This window comes from Athene cunicularia (assembly GCF_003259725.1).
Source record: "Athene cunicularia isolate RWA chromosome 5 unlocalized genomic scaffold, athCun1 chr5_part1, whole genome shotgun sequence".
In the NCBI taxonomy this organism is placed as follows: domain Eukaryota; kingdom Metazoa; phylum Chordata; class Aves; order Strigiformes; family Strigidae; genus Athene; species Athene cunicularia.
Window position 1 is genome coordinate 11,893,696 of NW_020799101.1, and position 23,182 is coordinate 11,916,877.

Consider the following 23,182-nt stretch of genomic DNA (forward strand, 5'->3'; position numbering starts at 1 on the left):
TCAACCTTCCCAACATTGTGTTATAAACTGGTATCAAACCCAGACACACCATTCCCCTTAGCCACCTCCTAAAGCCTTTCAGGAATATCTAGAACTATTCTGAATTTCCCTGTCATACAACTACATCTTTTCTCACCACTTAAAAAACAGTTGTGGCCTGCAACACGAGGGACATCTCCTCCCATACAAGCCTCAGTCCAGGCACCTTGCAGCTGGAAAGGGAGCCCAGCAGCATGAAGCACCACCAGTCATGAGCCCTAGTGCCTGGGGTGGGTGGTTAACCCCAACTCACACACACTCCCTGCAGCCCTCCAAACAGCCAAGCCACAATAGCACTGTCCCCAGAAAATCACAAAGCACATGGAAAAATTATTCCATGATAACCATATTAGGCCCTGCGGCCTCAGACAGAGAGGGCAGAGGCATGCCATGACTAGCTGGCTCCAACCCCCCTGGTGCCGAAGCTACTGCCCTGTTCCCAGGGCACGCTGACAGCTTGGGCTGTACCCTGGCACATGTTATTTGCCAGTCTCCTTGGTACGATGTTTCGCTGCTTAAGGTTTGGACATGAACCTAACCCTAAATAACTGGGGAGAAGAGCCCTGTCAGGTGACAGCCCCTCTAGCTATTACATCTCATGTCTGCCCTCAAAGCAGGCAGCCCCGAGCAGCAATCAGAGGGAGCAGAGTAAGCTCCCAATGTAGGATTCCTTTTATTTAGGAAAATATTAGTCTCACGTGCCACAGCACAAACTATACTGCCATGACCGATGACCGGTGGCAGAGGAACTGTGTGCACTGCCCGGAGAGGCAAGGCCCCACATCAGGGCTGGTTGGAAGCTAAAGCTGAATATTCAGTCAACCCATGGAGTTGAACCTGTTCTGGGACTCTGCACCAATTCAGCAAGAGGAGCTTGCCTGGTGCTTACAGGCCTCCGGCAGCCACACGATCACCTTCCCCTGGGAGCAGCAAGGCAGGAGAAGTTGCCAGAGGGGATCATATTTGATCTCAGTGTGGTCTGGAAGCCACACTCTGATTTGCTTCTTGCCTGAAGCAGGAGGACAAGGGCTTCCCACTGAGGATGGCTACAAGAAGCAGCTACAGAGTTACACCTGTGTGGATGTGGGAATCCAAGCAGCCAGGCCTGTTTCACAAGTCCTGAGCCCATGCTCCACTGGACACTTTAACCAGCCCACTTCTTCCAGTCCCTGCATAAGATTTCTTTTTAACCTCAGGAGACTGAGTGCCCCTTAGCAGCCATAACTACCTACCCCCAGGACACCTGCTAAAAGATCAACAGCTTGTCTGCATTCTCACTGGCTAATGGCGCAGTGTATGCTGAGACAGATGCCATTTCCACCAGCCAGGGCTGATCCAAATAATCTTTTCTGTGGGAGATTGTGTTGGCACAAAGCAGCCACCAAGTGTCCATAGCAATGTCTGCAAACAACTCCTGTCTCTCATCAGCACAGCGATGCTGTCAAAACACACAATTCCACCAGCTGCAACTGGTACTACAACCTGTGGCCAAACACCACTTAACCCAATTTGCAGCCTATGGAGTGGATGTCAGTCCCCAGGGTCTCTTCTGTGTTTGCCAGGTGGGAATTGAGCTCCTGGCTTGGGCCATTGCCCATTCTCAGGAGCCTATGGAACACACAAGAATGCATCAAGGGTCCAGCATTCACCACTGCTAGAGGTCACCCCAAAGGAGCAGAGCTGGGTGGGTTCACTCTCCCCAGGTACCACATTCGCTGAGGGGGGCAGAGGAAGACATTTGGGTTATCACCTCTTTTGGCCAAACAACCAGGACAAGACAGATGCGTTACTTAACAGCAACGGCCTCCAGGGCTCAACCCAGGCCAGCAGGAAGGAACCGCACAACTGACTCATGGAAAACTGGCTTTGGGGAAGAACAGGGGAAATCACCTCTTTCACCACTTGTTTTGACCACCGGATATTTCCCTCTTCCTCAGACAATTCCAGTACTTAGTCACATCAAGGCAGGCTATCCCAGAGAGCAGGAGACAGGTCCATCTGCAGGATCAAGAAGTCAGAGGTTTTGAAGATCATTCTCCTTACCAGACAGCAAGCAAACCCAAGGCTTGAAACCCCAGAAAACTTAAAAAAAAAAAAATCCCCCTGCAATTCTTCCAAGAGATGGCCCTGGCAGCAGGTCCAGGCTTGGGCAATGTACATGTCTGCACAGCACCCTCTGTAGACCAGAAGAGCTGCTCCGCCTGCTCTCCTCAGCTGCTCTGCTCTCCCAGCACCCACACTCTGATCCCATCACCCTCAGCACGTTATCTCCAGCTGGGGAAGCACTACAAGATACCCACTTGCATTCCATGAGCTGTTGCAAAGAAGAAACCTATAAAGACTCATTCTTGCCAGGAATGACATCATGTATCATTTCAATTACGATTCATTGCTGGGGGAGGAGGAGCAGGGAGGCAAGTAGAGAATCAGTGTTTGCCTTCACGTTTAAAGCAATTTATTTCCTTGCCACCTATCCTGCTGCACTGTAACGACACAAGTGTCACATCTGAGCAGCACCAAGCAAAAGAATTTTGAAGGAGGAGCAGCTCCAGGGATAGCAAAGGTTGCTCTTCCTCAAGAGGGCTCTGCTTGAAGGTAACCCATTTCATTAAGAAGATAAGAAGTTCACCGTCTTTTCACACTCCACAGTGAGGAGACGTGAAGAGCTTCAGGCAGCACAGCCTCCAATGTCAGCCGTGGGAGTACAAGTGGAAAGAGTGATGAGTAGGGCATCCAGAAAGTCACTTACCAGCGACTGCTCTCGGCAGCAGAAGGGAACATCCATCTCACCCCATCCTGCGTGCAAAGAGGATGGCATTTCTTAGCCACCCTTCCCTCTCACTATGGCCACCTTCCTGCATTTGCCTTTTCTCTGGCATCCCCATTTTATCAAGACAAGACACTCAGCCAGTCACCCAGCACTTTTAGACTACCTGCTGCAAAGACTGGTATCGACTGGCCAGGTTGTCCTTGCATGTGGGTGCCAGCAGCACGGCAGTGGCTTTTGCTGAGACACCACAGCCTTGTCTCTGAGCACAGGCAGGACATTCCCACATTGCTAAATCCAGTATTACCCCTGCAGTGATGTAAAAGAGGGGAAAGGGAATTTCAGTAAGAAAGGGGTGGGAGGGAAGAAGAAACGGAAGGACAGACAGATCAGCATAGTGCTCAGTAGAAGTGATAATGCTTCATTACACCACCACTGGGGTTCAGGGTTTTTATCACTAGGCCGAATCTGAAATGTGGCAAAAATATTATGGCTTTGCTCAATTCAAAACAGCATGCTGCTTTTATAGACTGCACTGTGTTCCAGGATTTCAAACACACACCTGAAATGCACTTCCGAGTTGAGAAGAGTCACAAATAACACTGAAGAAAAAAAAAAATAAAAATCTACATTTTCAGACACTGAAGCCACAGAGTATCTCTCCATTCCCACACCTCCTTGAGAAAGGAGTGTACAACCAATGCACAAAAAGCCATTTCAGTTATTTCTAGTCCATTTGCACAAGGACTCTTGACACTGATGTTGGGATGAACACCATCACCTAATTTATTCTAGCAGTTATCACATGGAAAACAGGACTCTGATAAAAGCTATGGCAAGTTTCCTGCGAAGAGGAAGGGAAATGCTACAATAAGGGTTGATCAGGTGTGCAGGTGTAAAGTACTGAACAGCCAACATAACAGTGGGTTCAGAGAGGGGAAAGGATGCACCTCGGCCATTTGCAAGTCAACAGCAGTCATTCAAATTCAACACACCATTTTTTTTTAAAAATATGATTTCCTACTTAGATTTATTTTTCCTTTAATAACACAGTTTAGCATTTCAGAGTTCGGCATTCTACACTCTTACACACTGTCCTTGTTTATTAGCATTTAAACACAAAAAGACATAGCAAGACCTCCAAACACAAATAAATACAAAAACACAATATACAATAAACTGAAATACAACATATAATAATGCTATTGGGAAATTAAGACATGTTGCTAATTCCTTTTTTTTTATTATTATTTTAACAACATGGTTATTGCTGAGCAATAAATTATACATTTTAAAGTTGTTTTTCCCCCTAAAAGAAAAGGACGAGAACCACTGGTTACCAGATCACTTGCACTGTATCCTTACAGCTATTGATAATTAAGACAGGCAGAATATACACAATCAAATGAGGTTGGCCTTCTTTGGTCTTTGTTTTTGATCATAAAACTGAACACAAGTGTACCGTTCACTGAAGAGTATGAGATTAAAGAAATGGATACACAAGTTTCAAACACATTAATTTGTACATTATTCTCAATCACTGATGTCTTTTCCATAGATATTTCTTACAGAATTTCTTGGAAACAAATGTCAGCTTTAGTTTTCCCAATTATTACGTTGTTCCATGCATCTTAAAGGTTATCCTACTTGTCTAAGAGAAATGGACCTACATTTAGCCCATCATCTCCTAATGGGGTATTTTTCATAGCTTTCTAGTCACCACTAAATCATTGGAGTTTTATACCTTGTAGAAAAAATCCTGAACTTCCCCTGTTTTGTTGGTTTTTTTTTTTCTATAAAACTGAAAAAAAAAATATAAACCAAACAGCTCTAAGAAAAACAAAAAAGGTGGATCACATGATGCATCAGCAACAATGGAAGCTTGTACCTTCCCATTCCACAAGTACAGATTATACAACTCTCTGCCAGTGACGCAGGTCATAGTTGGAAGATGTGTCCTTTCAGATATGAGCTATATTCAAATCCAAAGCTCAGAACACTATGCAAGAAAATGACCTTTACGAATGATAATGCTGGTTTATCTCAGTAACCCTTAGACAGAGTCAAATTTTATCACTACGCATCGCACTGCCAGCAATGGAGCGTGTGAACACCGGCATTGCTAAGAAGTTAAAAAGTCCTTGCAGAACTGGCAACCAAATTAAAAGCTTAGTTCCAAAGGACCATAAACACAAACACCACATAGAGACAACAAAGCCTTCCCTAAATGGGTAGGTTAGTAAGCCACAGAGTTGGGATCCAGATTTGAATTCCACATCAAGTCTGGGATGTTTGGATCCAGGATTTTGGTTCAGGTGCTTCTCTGTGAAATTTAGAACTTATTTGAACCCTAAGGAACTAATCCTAACTTGGAGGGAAAAAACCTAAACACACACATCTACACTAAGATCATGAAATGGAAGACAGAAGCTGCAGTCTTGACCATAAATTAGAAGAGACACAGGAATGGTCAGATCCCTTATGTGTTGTATATCTCTACTCTTCTAAATCTTAAAGAGGATGTCCCTGAATCAGCGGTCCAAAGTTTTCCACCATCTTCCTATTTGATGCTTCTCAGCAAAGGCCTGGATTAAGAAGCAGGAAAGAACAATTAAGCCCTCCATATTTTGGTTTAAAGAAAAAGGGGAGAAAGCCCCACAAGAAAGAAATGGTCAGTCATGCTACAGGCTGGTACAACAAAGATGAACCCACTTTACTTTAAAATGGTATTCTCCCTCCTCAGTTAAGAGGAGCATCACTTGAGACTCACTTTGTTGGGTGATTCTGAACAGAGCAGGACACATCTGATGCTATTATTCACACTGACACACTGTTGCTGGCCTTCCACTCTGCAGGCTGGGCAAAGCACCACCAAGTAGCGAGCAATGTCTGGGCTACCATACACGTACAACCCCATATCACGACAGCTTGTATGTTTAATTCTAGCCCTTACTGTCCTGATGGAGGTCTTTAAGGTATGTCAACTTGTTTTTCAGTTCCTTTAAGGGACAAATGTATTAAAAGAGTAAAACCTAGTGATCTGAAGATAACACTAGGGAACTGGAACCTCTCATTCAGTCCCGGCTCCAGGAGATTTCCATTCTTTACTCTGGGCAAGACACTTCACATCTCATCCTTGATTTCCTTTTTCCAGGAAAGACAAAGAGCACTTGCTATAAGAACAACACATTTGCAAATGCAAAGTGCTTCCTATGCTGTAGATAGCATTAAAAACTACCCTCAGACAGACTGAATTCCCAAACTGATCCTTTTTATCGGAGAAGCTATGATTTCTAGGTCAACCAGAATATAGAGGTATTGACTGAACAGGATAACAATTCCAGGAAAAGGTCCAGCTGCTTTTTATTATCTTTTTTCCCAAATTAAAGGAAAGAATTTGCAATTAACAAGCTGCCCATCACTACATTTGTTTAAAATACAAGAATCTCTAAATTAGCGGAGTATGAGGAAGGACTTGTGTCCTAGATGACATTCCAAGGTCTTTGGAAAGTCTAAACAAACTCTGTTTGCTATATACAGGTCTTCAAACCTGGATGATGGGAATCCAAAGTCTGCCCTTAGCCAAGACCCTCCCTTAGCAGCAGCAAGTTATATTTGCACCAATCAATCAAGTATAACTTGGGAGGAAAGGGTTTTGTTTCATCACTTCTACGTAAAGACTTTGCATATATATGTGCATGCATGTCTGTGTGTATATGTATGTACCTACACACCTATGAGTAATTTACAGAGCAAAAACTAAGAGATTAGGTATGCAACCCAAGAATTTCCCCCCCACACCTATTTGTATATTTGCATAGTTAAATCATATCAAGGCATCAATACTGCAGTCACATTTTCCACTCTTCTGTGGTGCAGGCAACTCTTCTTGTCATTCCCTACATGCTTTTCTGTCTCGGACCAAACAGCACCAGTGTTTTAAAAATGAAACAACACAACAACAAAAACACTGCATTGTTGGTGAAATGCCTATCCCACATGATGGAATACAGATACAAATAGGTGGTAGCTTTTAAACTCCATCTCAACAAGCCATAATCGTGGCAAGCCGAGAAACATGAGCGATATAATCAGAACCTAACATTCATGGGTTCAATGCTTAAATTACAACTAACACAAATCTATTACCTTTGCATCTGAGAAATTCACCAGGCACAGAGACAGGCACATATCTTCATCTTTCCTTTTCCAAATAGGAAAACCCACGGGAAGAGGAAATAAACTGTATTTCATATTTGTAAGAGAGCTAGCATGTTACCCACAAGATCTTTTTACCATTGGAATTTTACCACCCATCATCCCCCTTTCCTATTGCACATTCTCTTTGTGAAGAACATTTACAGTACAAGGCTGAAATCAACATTGCATATTGTAAGTCAGCAGTTGAAGGTGTACCATGTAGACAGTAACTGAAACAATACCCCTTTAATTAGATCAGAGAAGTAATGCAGACATGGTCATGCATCATAATCACAGATTGCTCTTTAAACACCCAAATAGTTTCATCCTGTTTAGAATTCAAGACTTTCTAGGTAACAGATGCACTCACCCTGTGCTGAAGAGCGTACAAAAAGGGCAACAATCCAGATGTCACACACTGGAATCTCTCTAGAGAAAGCTGGAAATGGAAGAGGCTTGTACATAACTTGGAGCATCATCGTTAAGAAAGAGTACCAGCAAGAGACTTCAGTTGTGCACTGCTAAGAATTACTAAGCAGAGGGAAAAAAAGGTTCCATTGAAGAAACTCTGTTCAAAGTAATGCAAATGATCTGGGACCCCCTTGCAATAATGGCACAGCACAGGCATTAGCCAGGATTCAAGAGTACATGTGGGGGCAGACTGTTGCCCTGTGAATCACTTTAAACAGACAGTCCCTAGAAAACTTTGGATATCTGGGTCAGGAACATATAGAAAAAAGGATAAAGGGCATTTCAATGATAAGAGGAAAAGTGAAATAATTTAAAGTGTTGAGTAAAGCACCAGGTACCTTTTCCTTTCAATTTAGAGAATATACAGTGGCCTTGTTTTCACAAAATGCTACATACTCCTTGCTGGAAAGCAGAGGAAACCGATTTCTATGTACACAGTAAGAACTCTACAGAGATGGCCCGCGAGTTCTGCGGAGAAGGGGGTGTTACAGTCAAGGCTTCAGGTATTCCACAGCAGGCGGTGTCTACATTTGTGTAGCAAGATCCTGGATTTCACAGTACGCAGGGCTGGCAAACTGGAAATTCTCTGGCAGCTTCATGTAGTTTTAAAAAATAAGTGCAGTAGGCCTCCATTTTATTAACTGTGATAAAAAGCACATATGCAAAAATATTTTTATATCGATAGCACATTACTGCATTATAAAAGCTGCCCAAGTGAAGCTGAAGATTCTGGCAGCTGGTGCTTTTGGCACTTGGGAGATGTGGAAAGCAGCATAGAGATCTGTGAAATACAACAGTGACTGATGTTTCTGCTACAGTGATCGGCATTAATATAGTTAGCAGTGTTCATATTTAAACTTCTCTATGAAGTTTCTGAGTCAATATCCCACTAAGAGGAGATATTCAGATCTCTTAAAGCTACTAGTTTAGGCTGTGTGCAGACTCAGGAAGACTTCCCTATTAGTTTACACTTTTCGCATGTTTTAAATTAAGTCCTCTTTCAATCACAAAGGCTGGCAACACTTTTTTCCTCCTCTTTTAAAGAGCCTGGACTTAGAAGCGCAATTCTGTCACAGGAGTTGGAAACTGTAGTCACAAATCTGCAGAATACGCTGGGCCCTGCTTATGCTAGAAATCTCCTCCAAGTCCCAGATTGAAACAGGATATAAACTGTTTTGAGATGGCCAAACGGTTTCATTTAAGTTTACAAGACATGCATTAGCAATGGGAGGAGAGTCCTTTGGACATTTCCACTTGGGAATCCTGTTTTCAGTAAAATTCTGTGATGCACAAACACAAAAGCTCAGCTGCCTACATTCACAATTATTTAAATGACACAAGTTGAGCGAACCTTCGCCCTGAAGCGTAAGTGATGGGTTTGCTTATGCAGCCTGCATAAAACTGCAAGTGCCATATAATTATATCTAGAGATATAGATGCGGGTATATCTATAGATATTTCTTTCTTGTGCAGAACGTCCTCCTTCTGTGCTAGAAATTAAATGCTAGCACGTGCCTCCATATTTGAGCTTGCACCTGTTGACGGCTATGTACCATAAAGGGAGTACAGTACCTGGACAATGGAAGGCAAGAAAAGGAAGACAAGTTGCTGCTGAGAGCTGCGACAGTCAGCAGCAGGCAGTATTCTAGCAGGTGCCTGGAAAACCCATGAAGACCACTTAGCATGCATTGTATATTCATAAATACTTCTTGCAGGCACTGTGTGTGAAGGCACAGCCAAAAAAGACAACGGCAAAGGCAAGCTGAAATACAAAGGCATGAATTTAACTGCACCTTAGACAAAAATTGTGACTATGCCTCAAAAAAGCAGAAAACTGATACAACCTGACATTAAAGGCCGAGATGCAATGTTTTCTTTCAAGCCCAACAAAGGCTAAAAACAGTGGTGCAAGTCCACTCTGCTTAAGCAGCTCTTGGATTTTAATGAGCACCGCAGTCAGGCTATGTATCTAGACTTGCTTGTCACAGGCTATTAAATAGAAGCAGATGAACACAGCAGGTTGCAATCAGCATGTTTCAGGGCTAGCAAATGCTTTTCCACTACAGTTCAGGCTGTTGTAAGAAAGAAGCCCGTGCATTCCCTGTCAGGATGCTTGTCTGCTATGAAAAGCTGTCATGAGCATATACATTCACAGCCCCAGAGAGTTCTCAGATGGGTCCGTTTCAAGTGATGCCACTTTACAACCACAGGCATTAGAGGTAAAATGTCGCCTGCCTTCACAGTGGCCATGGAGACTGTCTAGTCCAAGCTCCATAGGAGCACTGAGCATAATGTTTTGGCACCTGAATAAGATGGATTCCACCATGGCCAAGTCATAGAAGCTCCACAAGCCAAAGAAATGGGCTTTGACTTCCATTTTGTACATTGCAAGGTACCTAAGGGCTCTGAAGACAAGGCTAAACATTATGCCTGAAGTCCAATTAAACTACCATTTCAGATATCAGAATTAATCTGAATAAAAAGCTATGGTTTATAAGCAGCACAGCACATCTAAGGCACATGTATGCATGCAAGCCACCATCACTGTATTAAGACATTGCTGATTTGTCCTTAAGAAGCAATGGCTGCTAGTACAGAACAAACATACAGGCTTTTTTCAGCACTAATCCTCCTCCCCAATACTGAAAATACTATATACTGCTGACAGCATAATGTGCAACATATATAGCTTGATTGGAAAGCATGGGGCAGAACTTTAAAAAATGCACAGGATTCCGTTTAGAACTCCAAAGTTCAACAAATGCCCTATTTTAGGGTGAAAACAATTATAAATCTGATAATGATGCACAGCATCCATGAGTGATTTTTCCTTAATTTTGAAATAGTGTCATTAACTACGACATATATTGTAGGTTTACATTTCTAAAGAGAAATAACAGAATTGAATAGTTTTTTTTCCTATCACAAGTGATAACCAGTGTTTTATATCTTCTATTTTTCTTCCAAGAAATATCAGTCTATCAACAGTTTTAAAATAAAATGTTTTCTGTAACAATAGAACTTTAAATAAAAATATGATTTTGATTCAGATACTTTTGAGAAGACATGGATACTTTTCCAAGATCTTCTGACAAAGTAATTATTAAAACAGAGACCAGATGAGGCCTTAAAAAGACAATATACTATATTTCAGACAAGATTGCACCTCAGTTTTTCAAATAATATCATAATTGCAACATTACTTCATCATTTCTTCTTTTAACATGCTGACAATTTCCAGCTAGCCCAAGTGTGAAGGTTTTTTTGTTGTTGTATTCTAGCTTAAAGAAATAAAAGTCAGTAATTTATTCAGCACATACTGTATATGTCTTTTCACCTCCAATTGACTAGATCATTAATAAGTTAAAAAAAATCCTCTCTGACCATAATCATTATCCTCATGAGGGATAAGTGATTCTTCAGAGTTTAAGTGTTGCTAGTTCTATTAAAAAATATACCATGGTATGATTTCTTAATGTGTTGCTACTTTCGCAATTGGACCCTATGCAGTTATGCCTTCAAACTCTTCCGTCTGTTCCACAAGGTGGTTCTGTGAGCTTTAGGACCTCTGATTGAAGACAAACTGATATAAAACCCCCAAACGGAGTTGTCTTCTGTTTAATCCACCTCCCCCATTGTATGTCAGGGGTCTGGTAGATCCGATGTATCCACTATGACTTTAATAAAAATAGTATCATCTTTAATATACGTTCCATTCTCTAGAACAGTTTGAGCCACAAAGACTGGGCAGCCAGATGCAATGTTCATTTCTCCAGTTGGCTTCTTGAAACTGCTGCTGTTTGGATCTGGCTTGAAAGCATCTCCTAAGTGGCGTCGAGACGGTCCCTGATCCATTAGCATGAGAGTCACTTTCTGTTTGAACGGCCAAGGAAGCAATGCATCGTATTCTCCACGCATTATGACAAAGAACAGTGACAAGTGCGTCCCCTTTCCCATGCCATCTCCGTTAAGGTAAACTCTGGCACACATCTTGTAGCCAAAGTATCCAGTATAGAAGGGTTGGCTGTACAAGGACAGAGTCTTCCCCATGACTGCCTCTTGCTTCCGACGTTTATAATCTCGGATTTTCCAAATCAGCACTCCGTTGTAACTGGCAGTTTCCAAAACTTGGAATCGGAGGTCCATGTCAGCCAGCCGAATATCATGAACACTCAGCATCTGATCATGTCTGCTCAGCTGGGTCTCTAGAAGGCCTGTTAGAAAACCCAAAGGACAGGGGTGAGAAAAGTGGCTTTTTCTAAAGACTTTAAAAATCAATTGCCAATGCTGTTATCGTACAGGAAAACACCTTCCTCCTCAAGAACCAAAAAGCATTCAGTCACTGATGAAGCAATTTCCACAGCCAATAGTTTGCCAGCTAGTATCTCAGTTAACTGGGATTTTTATAAACATGGGTGTTAATCGCACATACAGTAGAAGTCAAATACTCAAACCATCTACCAAATTTTGTCTGGTCAGTAAGCAATGTGATTACAGAGGCTTCCATTTTTTGAGAGGAGACTTGGTAGCATTACCTGTAGATTGCTATTAGCAGTGAAGACCTTGGAACTGGTCACACATCCTACATAATCCCTCTGAAATTCAGAAACCTGCTGATCACTCGAAATACTCAGACACTACTTGTCAGAAGGGCAGTGCTGCTATGTCCAAAGTTCATCACAAAAGAACAGAAAATTCAAGCTTAGCTTTTTATCATATGATCACTTACTCAGTTTGGAGGGAGGGCTGTTTTTAACGTCCCTTTTCCCTCACATGAAAATGTTACTCTTTGTCTTTGCATACTGGCAAAATTGGGCAACATAAAATACTGAGAAACAGATGCATTCTTAAGGCAGGTTTGTTTTGTACAGATCTATTTAAATGTTAAGTTATGTGTCCCAATCATTTAAACACTTATATATGATCTACCCTATCCTGCTAAACTCATTTTCACTTTATTCAGTCAGCATGACAATATCCTTGTTCTCAAGCAGATCTCACAGTTTTCTTTGGATCAAATATACCTCTGTAACAGATATCAGGACAGGTGGTTTCAGGTGAATAATCATGCTGTTGATCCATTCATCGGGGAGAAGAGTAATAAAAAAAGACTTGTCAATATACTGAGACTATATTTAAAGAAGCTGCTGAAAGCTATTAGCTGTCAAAGATCAATTGAGAAACTATTTATAATGAACTAACATTGTAGTCAAGATAAGGGTCAAGAAAACAAAATAAAAGACAAGAATCAAGCCTAAGAAACAGCATAAAAGCAATGCCACACCAAAGCGATCACGCAGTTTCCTAGTCAAAAATCAGAAGAATCAGCATTGTTGACGCTTCCACATGAAAATCACAATGGGAACAACATTCAAAGGACACCATTTTTCTATTGACAGCACTGAGTACTTCAGTCCATTGTGCTTACACTTACTTGTATTTCGAGCTCCTTGCCCTGAAGTTTTATCAACACTTTCCAGCTCAGTCACTCTGTTCTGGAGGGATTCTACACTGCTCTTCATGCTGTCAGCCTCCTCCCAGTTCTGTCGGAAGGGACGGATTTCTTTGTCCAGTTCTTTCAGTTTTTCTGCTTGACTGTCTATCACTCGCTTTATAAAACAATAAATTAAGAGTTAAAATAAAAAAAATAAATAGATCAATGTATGCATATTAAACAAGGATTATATATCGATAATAAGATGCATTTCCACTATAAACAAGTTTCACTTATGTCAAATATTAACACAAACCTTGAAAATTTAGAGGAATAGCCTACATATTTATAAAACACTCATAAAAATCTTTAGTGCTGTATAGGTATTAATAGTAGAGCACTGTCAGAATTATCAACACTATTTAAAAAAAGGAACTGTTAGTGTGCTCTTGTCTGAATTTTTTACAAAATTTTAAATACAAGAACAATATTCTGAATGTCTCTATATTGATATTATGGGCTGACATTTGTAGGGTTTTGTGTCAGAGTCAGCAACAAAGTATGGGCACAACTTGCCATGGTGTGAATCAAGTGGCTGCTCATGGGCGTGCGTTTATCAGTGGATAACGGCAAAATAACTTACCCCTCCAGAAAAACATCAGCACTCTTGCACTCATGGAGCAGGAATGCACACAAGTGCAGATACAGCAGCATTAGCAAGCTCCAAGCTCATGTAAATCAGTTATCAAAGCCTAAGTTATTATGTGCCCATAACCATAGCAGAAGCCCTCAAGAGCATAAAGCAAAACTACCACTTCCATCCCCTTCAGCACTTCTAAGATTCCCACCCTCTTACTTCCTAAACTGAATAAGCCATGCATCTTGAAGGTGCTTGCTGGTTGAGTCTCTTTAAGAAAACAAAAATAAAAAGACCAGTTGATTTTGGAAAGGCATAAAATGTATAGGAAGGCTGGTATTCTGTGAAAGAGGGACATTGCAAGCATCTCAGTATATTACAAATATAAAGGAGAATATATTTCCCCATCTGCCTCAAATCTGGTACAAGAAATGCATAGCACTTCACATTATCATAGCTTATTTGGACTAGCAGGAATTTTAGCCAGAACCCCATAATCAGTTGTGAAGTTCAGATGATAACACAAATATCTGAGACAAGAAACTACTTTTGCTACCACCTACAGTTAAATTCCAAATCTAACTTTATCATCATATAGTGCCAACATCTGTAAAAATTATTTTCACTTCTTAAAAAAAAAAGTAGTAGTTGAGTAGAAAGCAAGAAAACAAAGCTACTTTACATTTGCCTTCTGGTTAGCCGTGTGGATTCAATGTTCCCCACTGATGGGGAAAACCCTTCTGCCTCATGCAACCTTCATTTCCCCTTTTAGGCATTTACTTTTAATCATGTGGTTTCAGTTATAATGAAAGTCTGTAATGATTAATTGAAGGCTATCAATTTGATAAAACTACTAGCAAACACTAGGAGTGTTTTATTTTGTTGTGTCTCAAAACGACCGAGTAATCAAACATATTTCAAGATTAACTACTTATTTCTATGTTGGTCTTTTAAAGCAGGCTTATATATCTCACTTGCAAAATTACAAGTCTGTGAAGGAAAGTTGTGTACCGAATCATAAATGCAGGTCCCATTAAATAGATTAAACAACTTGTCTGAACATACTCATCATCAGCTACCAACACAGTCATACCCTCTCGCTTGGACTGATGGTAATCAGAAAATAAACAGGGAAGGGCTGTTAGCTATACATATAAAAGGAAACACACCATGGAATGGCCTGAATGAATGTTATAAGATTAGACCCACAAGATTGGGCCATTAATTCACAGTTAACACACAAAAGTAAGCTCAAGGTGTGTGCAAGTCTGATTTTTTTCCCCTCTACTCACACAAAACATGAACTGTCCAAGGCAAGAACAATAAAATGGTCATGGATTTGTACAGCACCTCACATAGAGATGCTCTTATTTCCAACTGGGACCTCTGGGCACTAACACAGTATCAAATAAAATGAATACACAAATTTTTAGATGAACTGGGAAAGTGGTAGAGATACAGAAGAATTGCAAACTATTCTTCTTTTGGGATAAGTTTGCTAAAAGTTGTTACTTTTAGTAAGGGACCAAATTCTCCATCAACCTGTGTGCAACATTCTACCTTTGTACATGCACAACCAATTCTGGTTTTTTAGCTGCTTCTACTACATGTTGACAAACATGTAGTATTTTATCTCCTGTACCTCTTCATGAGAATTCAAGCGATACAGAATAATCAGAAAGAGACTTCTATTCTGTTTTTAAAAAGCAATGGGATCTCTATCTTTTTACACTACAGGGAGTCAACCTCCCTCATGCTGGGAGATACTGATGTACTAAATCTGAATTTAATGCAGCGGTGGAGAATTTCACTCTAATTATTCCATTAGAAAGCACACAGATGTCTCACACCGTACTCATAAATTTTGAAGTAGATATCAATTTTCTACATGCACTTTTTATTCCAGCAACTGACCTCTCCAGATCATTAATCCAGAGTTATATGCCTGGCAAACCATTGAGGGCTCTTCTTGATGTTGATTTTCATCTAGGTTTTGTTCGGTATTTCTAATAAACAATTTCCAGGATTTTAGCATTAGTATTACTAAAAGAATTTAGAAAGTGTCATGAGAAACTGAACGTAAGTTATATTTGCAGTTCTCTCTCTTTCAGATGCTCCTAATGGACCTTTCCATTGCAACTGATAGAGTAAAACTGAAAAGCTAAAGAACACACTAGAAAAGGAATTACAGGTACTACTTCACTGCGAAATCAAATCACACATCCTGCTCCTTTGAAGGAATGTATTACCAATCAAATAATTTTACATTCCTAATGTCACTGTTTCTTTTGTCTAAGTACCTCAAGTCCACACTCAGCTTAAGACTTGGCTTACTAATATGCCTCCATATACTCATAAGGAAGTCTGGATACTGGATGTGAAAGTTCCTTTCCACAAGACAGCAGTTGAAAAAGTATCATATACTCTTGGCAAAAACACTTTTCCTAGAGACCAGTATATAGAAAATTAATATGAATCAGAACACCTCAAGGTTGAGGTTCCTGCCAGTGTCCAGACATCTCTGATGCATTTACACTACTTGTTTGCACTAGGTTACATGACAACTAATGCTGAAACTATACTAGAAATTACTAGCATGCATAGGACTTGGAGGACTAAGAAGGTATCATTTGTCCAGACCTGAATTGGCTAGTTCTACACTGGAAATATCTGTGGCTACAATACTTGTATTGCCATGGCTGCTCAACACAGTCCAGAAAAAGAATAGCTCACAACAGGTAACCAATTCCTTCAACTCCCAGTAGGCAACAGGAGGCATATCATCCAGGGAAAAAAAAAAAAAATAATGAGGTGTGCTTCCAGGATGCCCTTAATCTGACTGAACCTTGAAGTGGAAGAAATCAGGTTGAAATAGCTACAAAACATAGTTTGGCTTAAAGTAAACTAAACTAAAATAGCTGTCAAGAAGAGGAGGACGTGGAATGGGGAGGAAGGAAAAGGGCAAAACACATCCTCTACAGTACTTATTAAGACCAAAAAGCCACCTGTTAGAATCTGCCAACCATATTGCTTTGTATTGTGGTGTTTTGTTTTGTGGTTTGTTTTTTTTTTTCCTAAACAGAAACCATTTGAAAATTGATTTTGCTAACACTTACAGCTTGAGGAAATCAGAGATACTACAATCTGTCATCAAGACAATCATGAAAAACTCTATTTTTTCCATTTTCCCTCTCATCACTGGTTATTGAGACAGCATGTGTAATAACCCCAGGCTTACAAATTAACTTACCTCCTGGTAGATTCAGTCAGCAATATCAATACATACAAGGATTAGCTTCCCAGTGTCAGAATGCAATATTCTAAGAATGCAGCCATATCCCAGACTATCATTAAACCAAATAACAACGACTAAGGGAGGCTAAACTGGTTACTCCGTGGGCAGAACATGGAAAGAATTAAGTGCTGTAAGGAGACACATGGCTGTTGTTGAACTGAAAGGTTTCCTTATTGTGAGAGATGAGAAACCAGGCTTGCAAGAAACTAAGAAAAACAGCTGGGACGTGACACATCAATCAACATTGAGGGTCTCAAGGCTCGAGCTCTTGAATGTGCTACCCTTCGAATTTTAGCTATACTCTAGCTTGGATACATGTATCTTTCTGGAGTATCAACATTTGCAGTTTAATATGTGAAGTGAATAGTAAGTGAAAAAGATAATTTTATTTACATTTCCTTAAGCTGGATGCTATAAAGGGTATCTGATATTCTAGCAGCAGACATACTAAAATAACACATAAATGATACCTTCACAATAGCTTGCTAAGTATCTCCTGAGGTTTCCCTGATTGTGGTTAGCATCACACAAGCTAACAAAAATTCCCATCATCCACATTCCATCATCTCTGAATGCAAAGCAAAGAATTTCAGCTTGGGCTAAACACCGTGCTAGAGCATCCAGAGGATTTCTAGTCTGATGCTGGCTTGTGGCCAGGTGATTCAGACCACAGAGTAAGAAACTCATGCCTACTGGCAAAGGAATAATTAGATACATTTTCCTCAGAAAAAGGACAACAGAAACATGGATTTTAAAAAGTGTATTCAAATGCATTGTACTACATTTGGATTAATTCCACACCAGACGGATCTCATTGATAATTAATATTTTTAAAATACTAGCAAGTAGAAAAGAAATATACATATGACAGTTTTAAGGAGCTAATCTTGTCCTCCAATTTGACAGTAGTTCCTCAAGCAGTTATTTTTTGCAGACAAGAAAAAATAATTATCATTATTCTTCAGATAAGATTTGGAGTTTTATTTTCAATCTTTTCCCTTTTTAAATAGGATTTTTTTGGTTTAACATAGGCTAGGCAACTGTAGTGTTTTAGTGAAGTATCTTACTCCAGGAAATGAGCTACTGACCAGAACGGAAAAAAGAAAAAAAGATCAGAATAGCTTTATAATAAGGTAAACTCTCTCCACCCCTTTTTAATTAGAACACCTCACTTCACAAGTGTAAAGGCACAGAACAGAAGAAGCTACTACCATTTCTGCTTTAATGGGGAGATTCTAAATTTCTTACCTGTAAATGAAGTATTTTAGATTCATTATTCCGCAGCATTTCCTTCTGTCTTTCAATTTCTATTTCAAAGCTACAAATCTGATTATGTAAAGTTTGTATACTCTTGTTCTTTTCCAAACTTTCATTCTGGAGCAAGGCCACCTGGAAAAAATTCTACAATTACTCCTGCCAAAGTTTATTAAAAATACCTATAACTTTGTTATTTTAAACTATCTTACATACATGAAAGGGATGAGAGCCTAATAAAATCTTTTTCCGTGTCTTGCAAATAAATAAACCCCAACCTCCTGATAGCTACTTTTGCACTTCTGCAGCGTGGTATTGGTACAACTGTGCTAACGAAAGTGCAGATGGGATACACAAACAGCAAAAGAACTTTTGTCTAAGCATCATCTTTTCTTTATTCAGTTTGTTATTTAACGGCTTGGTTTCCTGGTTTCCACTGACTGACTTTGGAGTTGCTTGGAGTTTGGAAGAAACAACCTATTTAGCTCTAGATCAGTGTTAAGAACTCGAGCTCGGCACGGAAGGGATAAGCCGAGCAGTAGAGAAGACAGTCAAGAAAGGGAACATCAATCTTCCTGACCTACTCCAATCTATCCTGATCTATAGCAAATTTCAGGAAAAACATCATCTGCATGGGATTGGCTTGGCTTCACGGAATGTGATGGTGATGAAAACTCCTGAAATGAGTGAATACAGAAGGAAACCATGCATTTGAAAGAAAATCCAATGGTGCTTACTAGTAAAAAAGACTTAAAGAGCTACAGGCTGTGGATTATATTCTCTCTCTGTACTGACATTTTATAAATTCATTCATTAGTGACTCATTCTGATTTTAAAACATGAGCCTTATTACAAGAATATCATATATCTCATTGGGGATGAAAGTAATACAGTAAATATTCTCCATCACACTACTTTGCGCTTTGTACATTCATGTGATTTGGGGAAGGGGGTTGCTTTGTGGTGGTGGTTGCTTTTTTTAAAAAAAAAAAATCTCATTTTTCCCCAGGCAAGATTAATCAGCAGCAAAAACATAGAAAAGAAACACTCGATGCAAAATGACACTTGGACACACCCTGACTAGTTCCACAGATCGATCTATATATGGATAAGAAGAAGCACCATTTCTGACCCAGGAAAACTGTGATATTTCACATTGAGACCAATTACTTGGATGTTTCATGTTCCTCCCCAAAAATCTATCACCATCCCTAATAGAGATGCTAATTTGAGGTCAAACCATTTTTACCTCTGATGTGGGTACCACTGTGGAATTCCACCACCTTAACTGCCCTCTAATCAGACATAGTTAAAATCTTTATGTGTCACTGCATTCCCAGACTCAAGAAACTAGGTTGTTTAAAAAGGTAAGTAACTTCAATCTCTATACTAGCCTAAACTATACAAAGGACTGCCAAAGTCCACAAGCATTCATCAGGTTCATCAGAAAGGGGCCCCAAAATATAGAGATATCATAATACATATGCGTATCTATGTTTCCATACAGTGTATCATGTGTGCATATACACACACAATAGTTCCACATTTTACATGTGGAAAAACTGGCAGAAGAGGCTCAACAGAAATGAGGCAGAGCTAATTTTGCCAGTGCAGAGAGAGAAACAATCTCGAGGCTGAAGGAATGCATGCCTAGGTACAAGAGAAAATTTTCAAGAACAAGTTTAAGCTTAAACTAGTACCCCTGCCTCCCACATATTTCAGATCTGTTGGGTAGCCACTTTAATTTTTTGCATCCTTTTCCTTAATGAATCAGTTTTTAGTTAATTGTGATCTTTACGTTCCACTTTTCTCATTGTTTCCTCCTCAGGCCTCCCAATCACAAGGCAGTTATACTCTGTGTCACTAGCATCACATTTCCATTTTTGTACAAGTTACAAAACGTGGGCCTGCCTTGTACTGAGATTTTCCACACAGTTTTACAGAACACAAGAAAAACAGAATTATGTCCTTCAGCCCTTAATCACACAGAAATGTCATTGCTAAGTCAGTAATTGCAGTTTGGTGGTAACTTGTGAATAAGAAATCTTTAAATATAGTTTCCTAATAGCATTTGGCATAAGTCTTTGGAATGTCAGTTAAAGAACAGCGTAAGGAAACACAGCATCTATTTACAAGCTGCATCAATCAGTTTCCTTTACTTCCTTGTCATATTTGAAATATTCCTAGGTAAAGCATGCTCTTCAGCAGTTTTTCAAATTAAGCTATTACATATTATTGTTTACTAAAAGAGAATGGAAGAAACCTTATGCCACAAAACTGGATTAAAACAGGTCCTATAATTAAGTCACATATTTAAAAAGGAAAAACAGTTTATACTAGATTTCTTTAAGAATGTGACGAAGCCACAAAATTATGTTCAACTCATTATTTCCAACATCACAAAACCCGTGGGAGTTCAGTCTGCAAGTCTGTTCCATCACAGAGTGAACAAAACATCAAATTTTAATTCACCCCACAAAAGCTCTGATTCAAGATTTTACATCTGACCTTCTCCTTCATATTCTTTGCCAACAACACCATTCCAATACCAAACTTATAACTTAGCACAAGCTTTGCAGTTCTGAAGACTTTCAGTTTGCATGTAATGAATGTGGTGGCTGGGAGAAGGCAACTTCTCCTTTCCTCTCCGTACATATCACAGTGAGTACCCCAAATGAAATCTTGACCCTACAGAATCCAACAAGACTTCCACTGACTTCAGCAAGGCCAAGATTTCTGTGATATTCATTGCTAAGTTAACTGTGCACTGTTGTTCTTCAGTGCATTGATTAATTTTCTCTCAAAGAAGAGAACAACAATTAAGTTACAAATCATTTTGTTACCCTTCTCTAGAATAAAGTCACTGACATATGATATGTGGTTAGCTATTCTGGTAACTTGGCACTGTTTTGGGATTTCCAGTGATTCAACTCTTTATTATGAATGGGAAGAAGTCTACAAAGCAGGAAGTGAAAAGAAAAAAAAAAAAAAATAAAGACAAACAATGATAAGCAGTTATGTCCTAAATGAAAGTTAACACAAAAATTGAACATTAAAGAGTAGTAAAGTCTATATTCTCTTAGCTCTATAAGAGACAAACACAGAAATGCTGGGCATTTTTAAAGTGACAAAGCACCTCCTAGGACACTGACAAAAGGCGGAACATTATCTATTCTGGAAGTCACAGGGAACATGGGGTTTTTTTCTATGATGTAAAATAAATTGTATAGTTTTAATCAAACTAATGAAAAAAGAACTAAGAATAAGGATCTGTATCTGTTAAAACTGAAAAATTTACAGTTCCTACATTAACAAAGAGATTCAAGTGCAAAAGCAAACTTAAGTATTGTTAATAATCATCAAATTAAGACCTACAGATGTAGCAAAATTTATACCTAAAAAAACCACACCAGACATCTCACTGGTTTCCTTACAAGGCTTGACGTTCAGAAACAAGCAGTCCAGGGACAAATGTGCTGGGGACAAAAATCATATTTTGTTGTTCAGCTGTTAACTTCTGCTTTGAAACTACACTTCCTGCGGCTGTGGGACCTTGCTGGAAACCCATGCATGAGAGATCACTGTAGGCCAAAAAGGGAATACACTTTCTAGACAGTTTGCTAAACCCAAGCTAGCAGTCTGATGGGAGATGAGAGAAGTCACAAGCCATACATCCTAACTGCCACCAGGCTTACACTGGAATTATTACTCATTTAACTCATTCTAGAAAATTCTGGACGGGCTCCTGACTCTTCTGCCCGAATTTGTACAGTAGTTTGGTAATTCTGGGATTTCTCCCTCACCCTGGAAAAGCAGAAGCATTATTGTAATGGCTATATAAAACTTGTTTTAAAAAAAAGATTTTAAAACAAAACAAAACAAAAAAATATCTTGATTTGCTCTGAAGTTTTGTATTTTTAAAGTCTTAAATTTGATTTGCAGAACAGATGGTTAAGTCATTCAAATGACTCACAAGATTGTAACTGATACTGATACGATTTCCAGCATCTCCCAAATCCCAAACAATCTAAAACCAGGAGTCCCAAGGAAGCACTGCAACATGAACTTCATTCTTCTGGTCTAGCACTAAAGCAGAAATCATCATGCCCAAGAGTTACAATATGTTTAATTTAATTAACCTTTGCAGGTCATTAAGTTTTGACAGCAAGAACAAAAATAAATAAAATAACCAGTTCGTTACACGGTATTTCTAATAATATTATCTCTGGAAAAATACTGAAGTAGCAAAAATACATCTCATAGTACTGCCATAGCTTTCTGAACCCTCCCTTTTGTAAGAAGGCAGCTCAGAGAGGAAATTTAATACTGGACTGCATTTATGTGAAGAAAAGCGTGTTAATTAAGTTACCAACGAGGAAAATTGTATATGGAGTTGTGAAGCCAAGTTTCTCACAGCATTTTATTATAACAAAGGTACCAGATATGCTAAAACGGCTTCATTGCTTTTGGAGCTTACTAGTGCTTTAGCTGTACTGATGAACAGCTGTAAAACAGAAAAAAGCGCTTCTTCCAGTACTTTTATATGATTTAAAGAAATCAATGAAAATTAGAAGTGAGTAGAAGATATACCTTATTTTCTAGAGCATTGCTCCACTCTTTCAATAAGTTAACATGCTGCACTGCTGAGCTGGCTTCATGTGCTTTAATTTGTTGGTTTGTTCCCTGTGACAACAAAGAATTTATACATTTTAGCCAATTCCACTTCTTTTAAACCTATAAAGAAAGAGTATATCAAGACATCGAACCAACACTACATATTTTGGTTCACGGATGCATGTTGCAGAACTGTAGAGAAGGGAAATCTATTTGGGAATTTACAAAAGTCAAGAATACATTTAATATAGCAAGTGTTTTATACAACTGCCATATATCTCCATCCAGTATGCTTGATACGTCAGAGACAATAAAGATGAACAAGATTTACAAAATGAATTGTATTTTAGAGTCTTTTGTGTAGCTTTACACTAAATAAAGCACAATAAAACTCTTGAGTCATACAAAACCTAAAATGTCCAATTCTCCAAACCATAATTTAAAACTTCTGCTGTGTTTCATGAACAGCTT

General features: G+C 39.4%; 1 protein-coding gene across 7 annotated transcripts in view; it reads right to left on the reverse strand.

The window, feature by feature from the left end:
* Window positions 1-3,646: 3,646 nt before the first annotated feature.
* The window catches only part of TRAF3 (TNF receptor associated factor 3), a 72,633-nt gene continuing 53,097 nt past the window's right edge, over window positions 3,647-23,182 (reverse strand). For 6 of the 7 annotated variants that reach the window (XM_026849480.1, XM_026849477.1, XM_026849474.1 and 3 more), the window contains 4 exons: window positions 22,688-22,780; window positions 18,092-18,232; window positions 12,912-13,086; window positions 3,647-11,691 (listed from right to left, as the gene is read on the reverse strand). In XM_026849480.1, the coding sequence (XP_026705281.1) occupies window positions 11,120-11,691; window positions 12,912-13,086; window positions 18,092-18,232; window positions 22,688-22,780 (981 nt within the window). In that variant the 3' untranslated portion in view covers window positions 3,647-11,119. The remainder of the gene's footprint in view (window positions 11,692-12,911; window positions 13,087-18,091; window positions 18,233-22,687; window positions 22,781-23,182) is intronic. The other variant, XM_026849479.1, reaches the window with a different exon arrangement.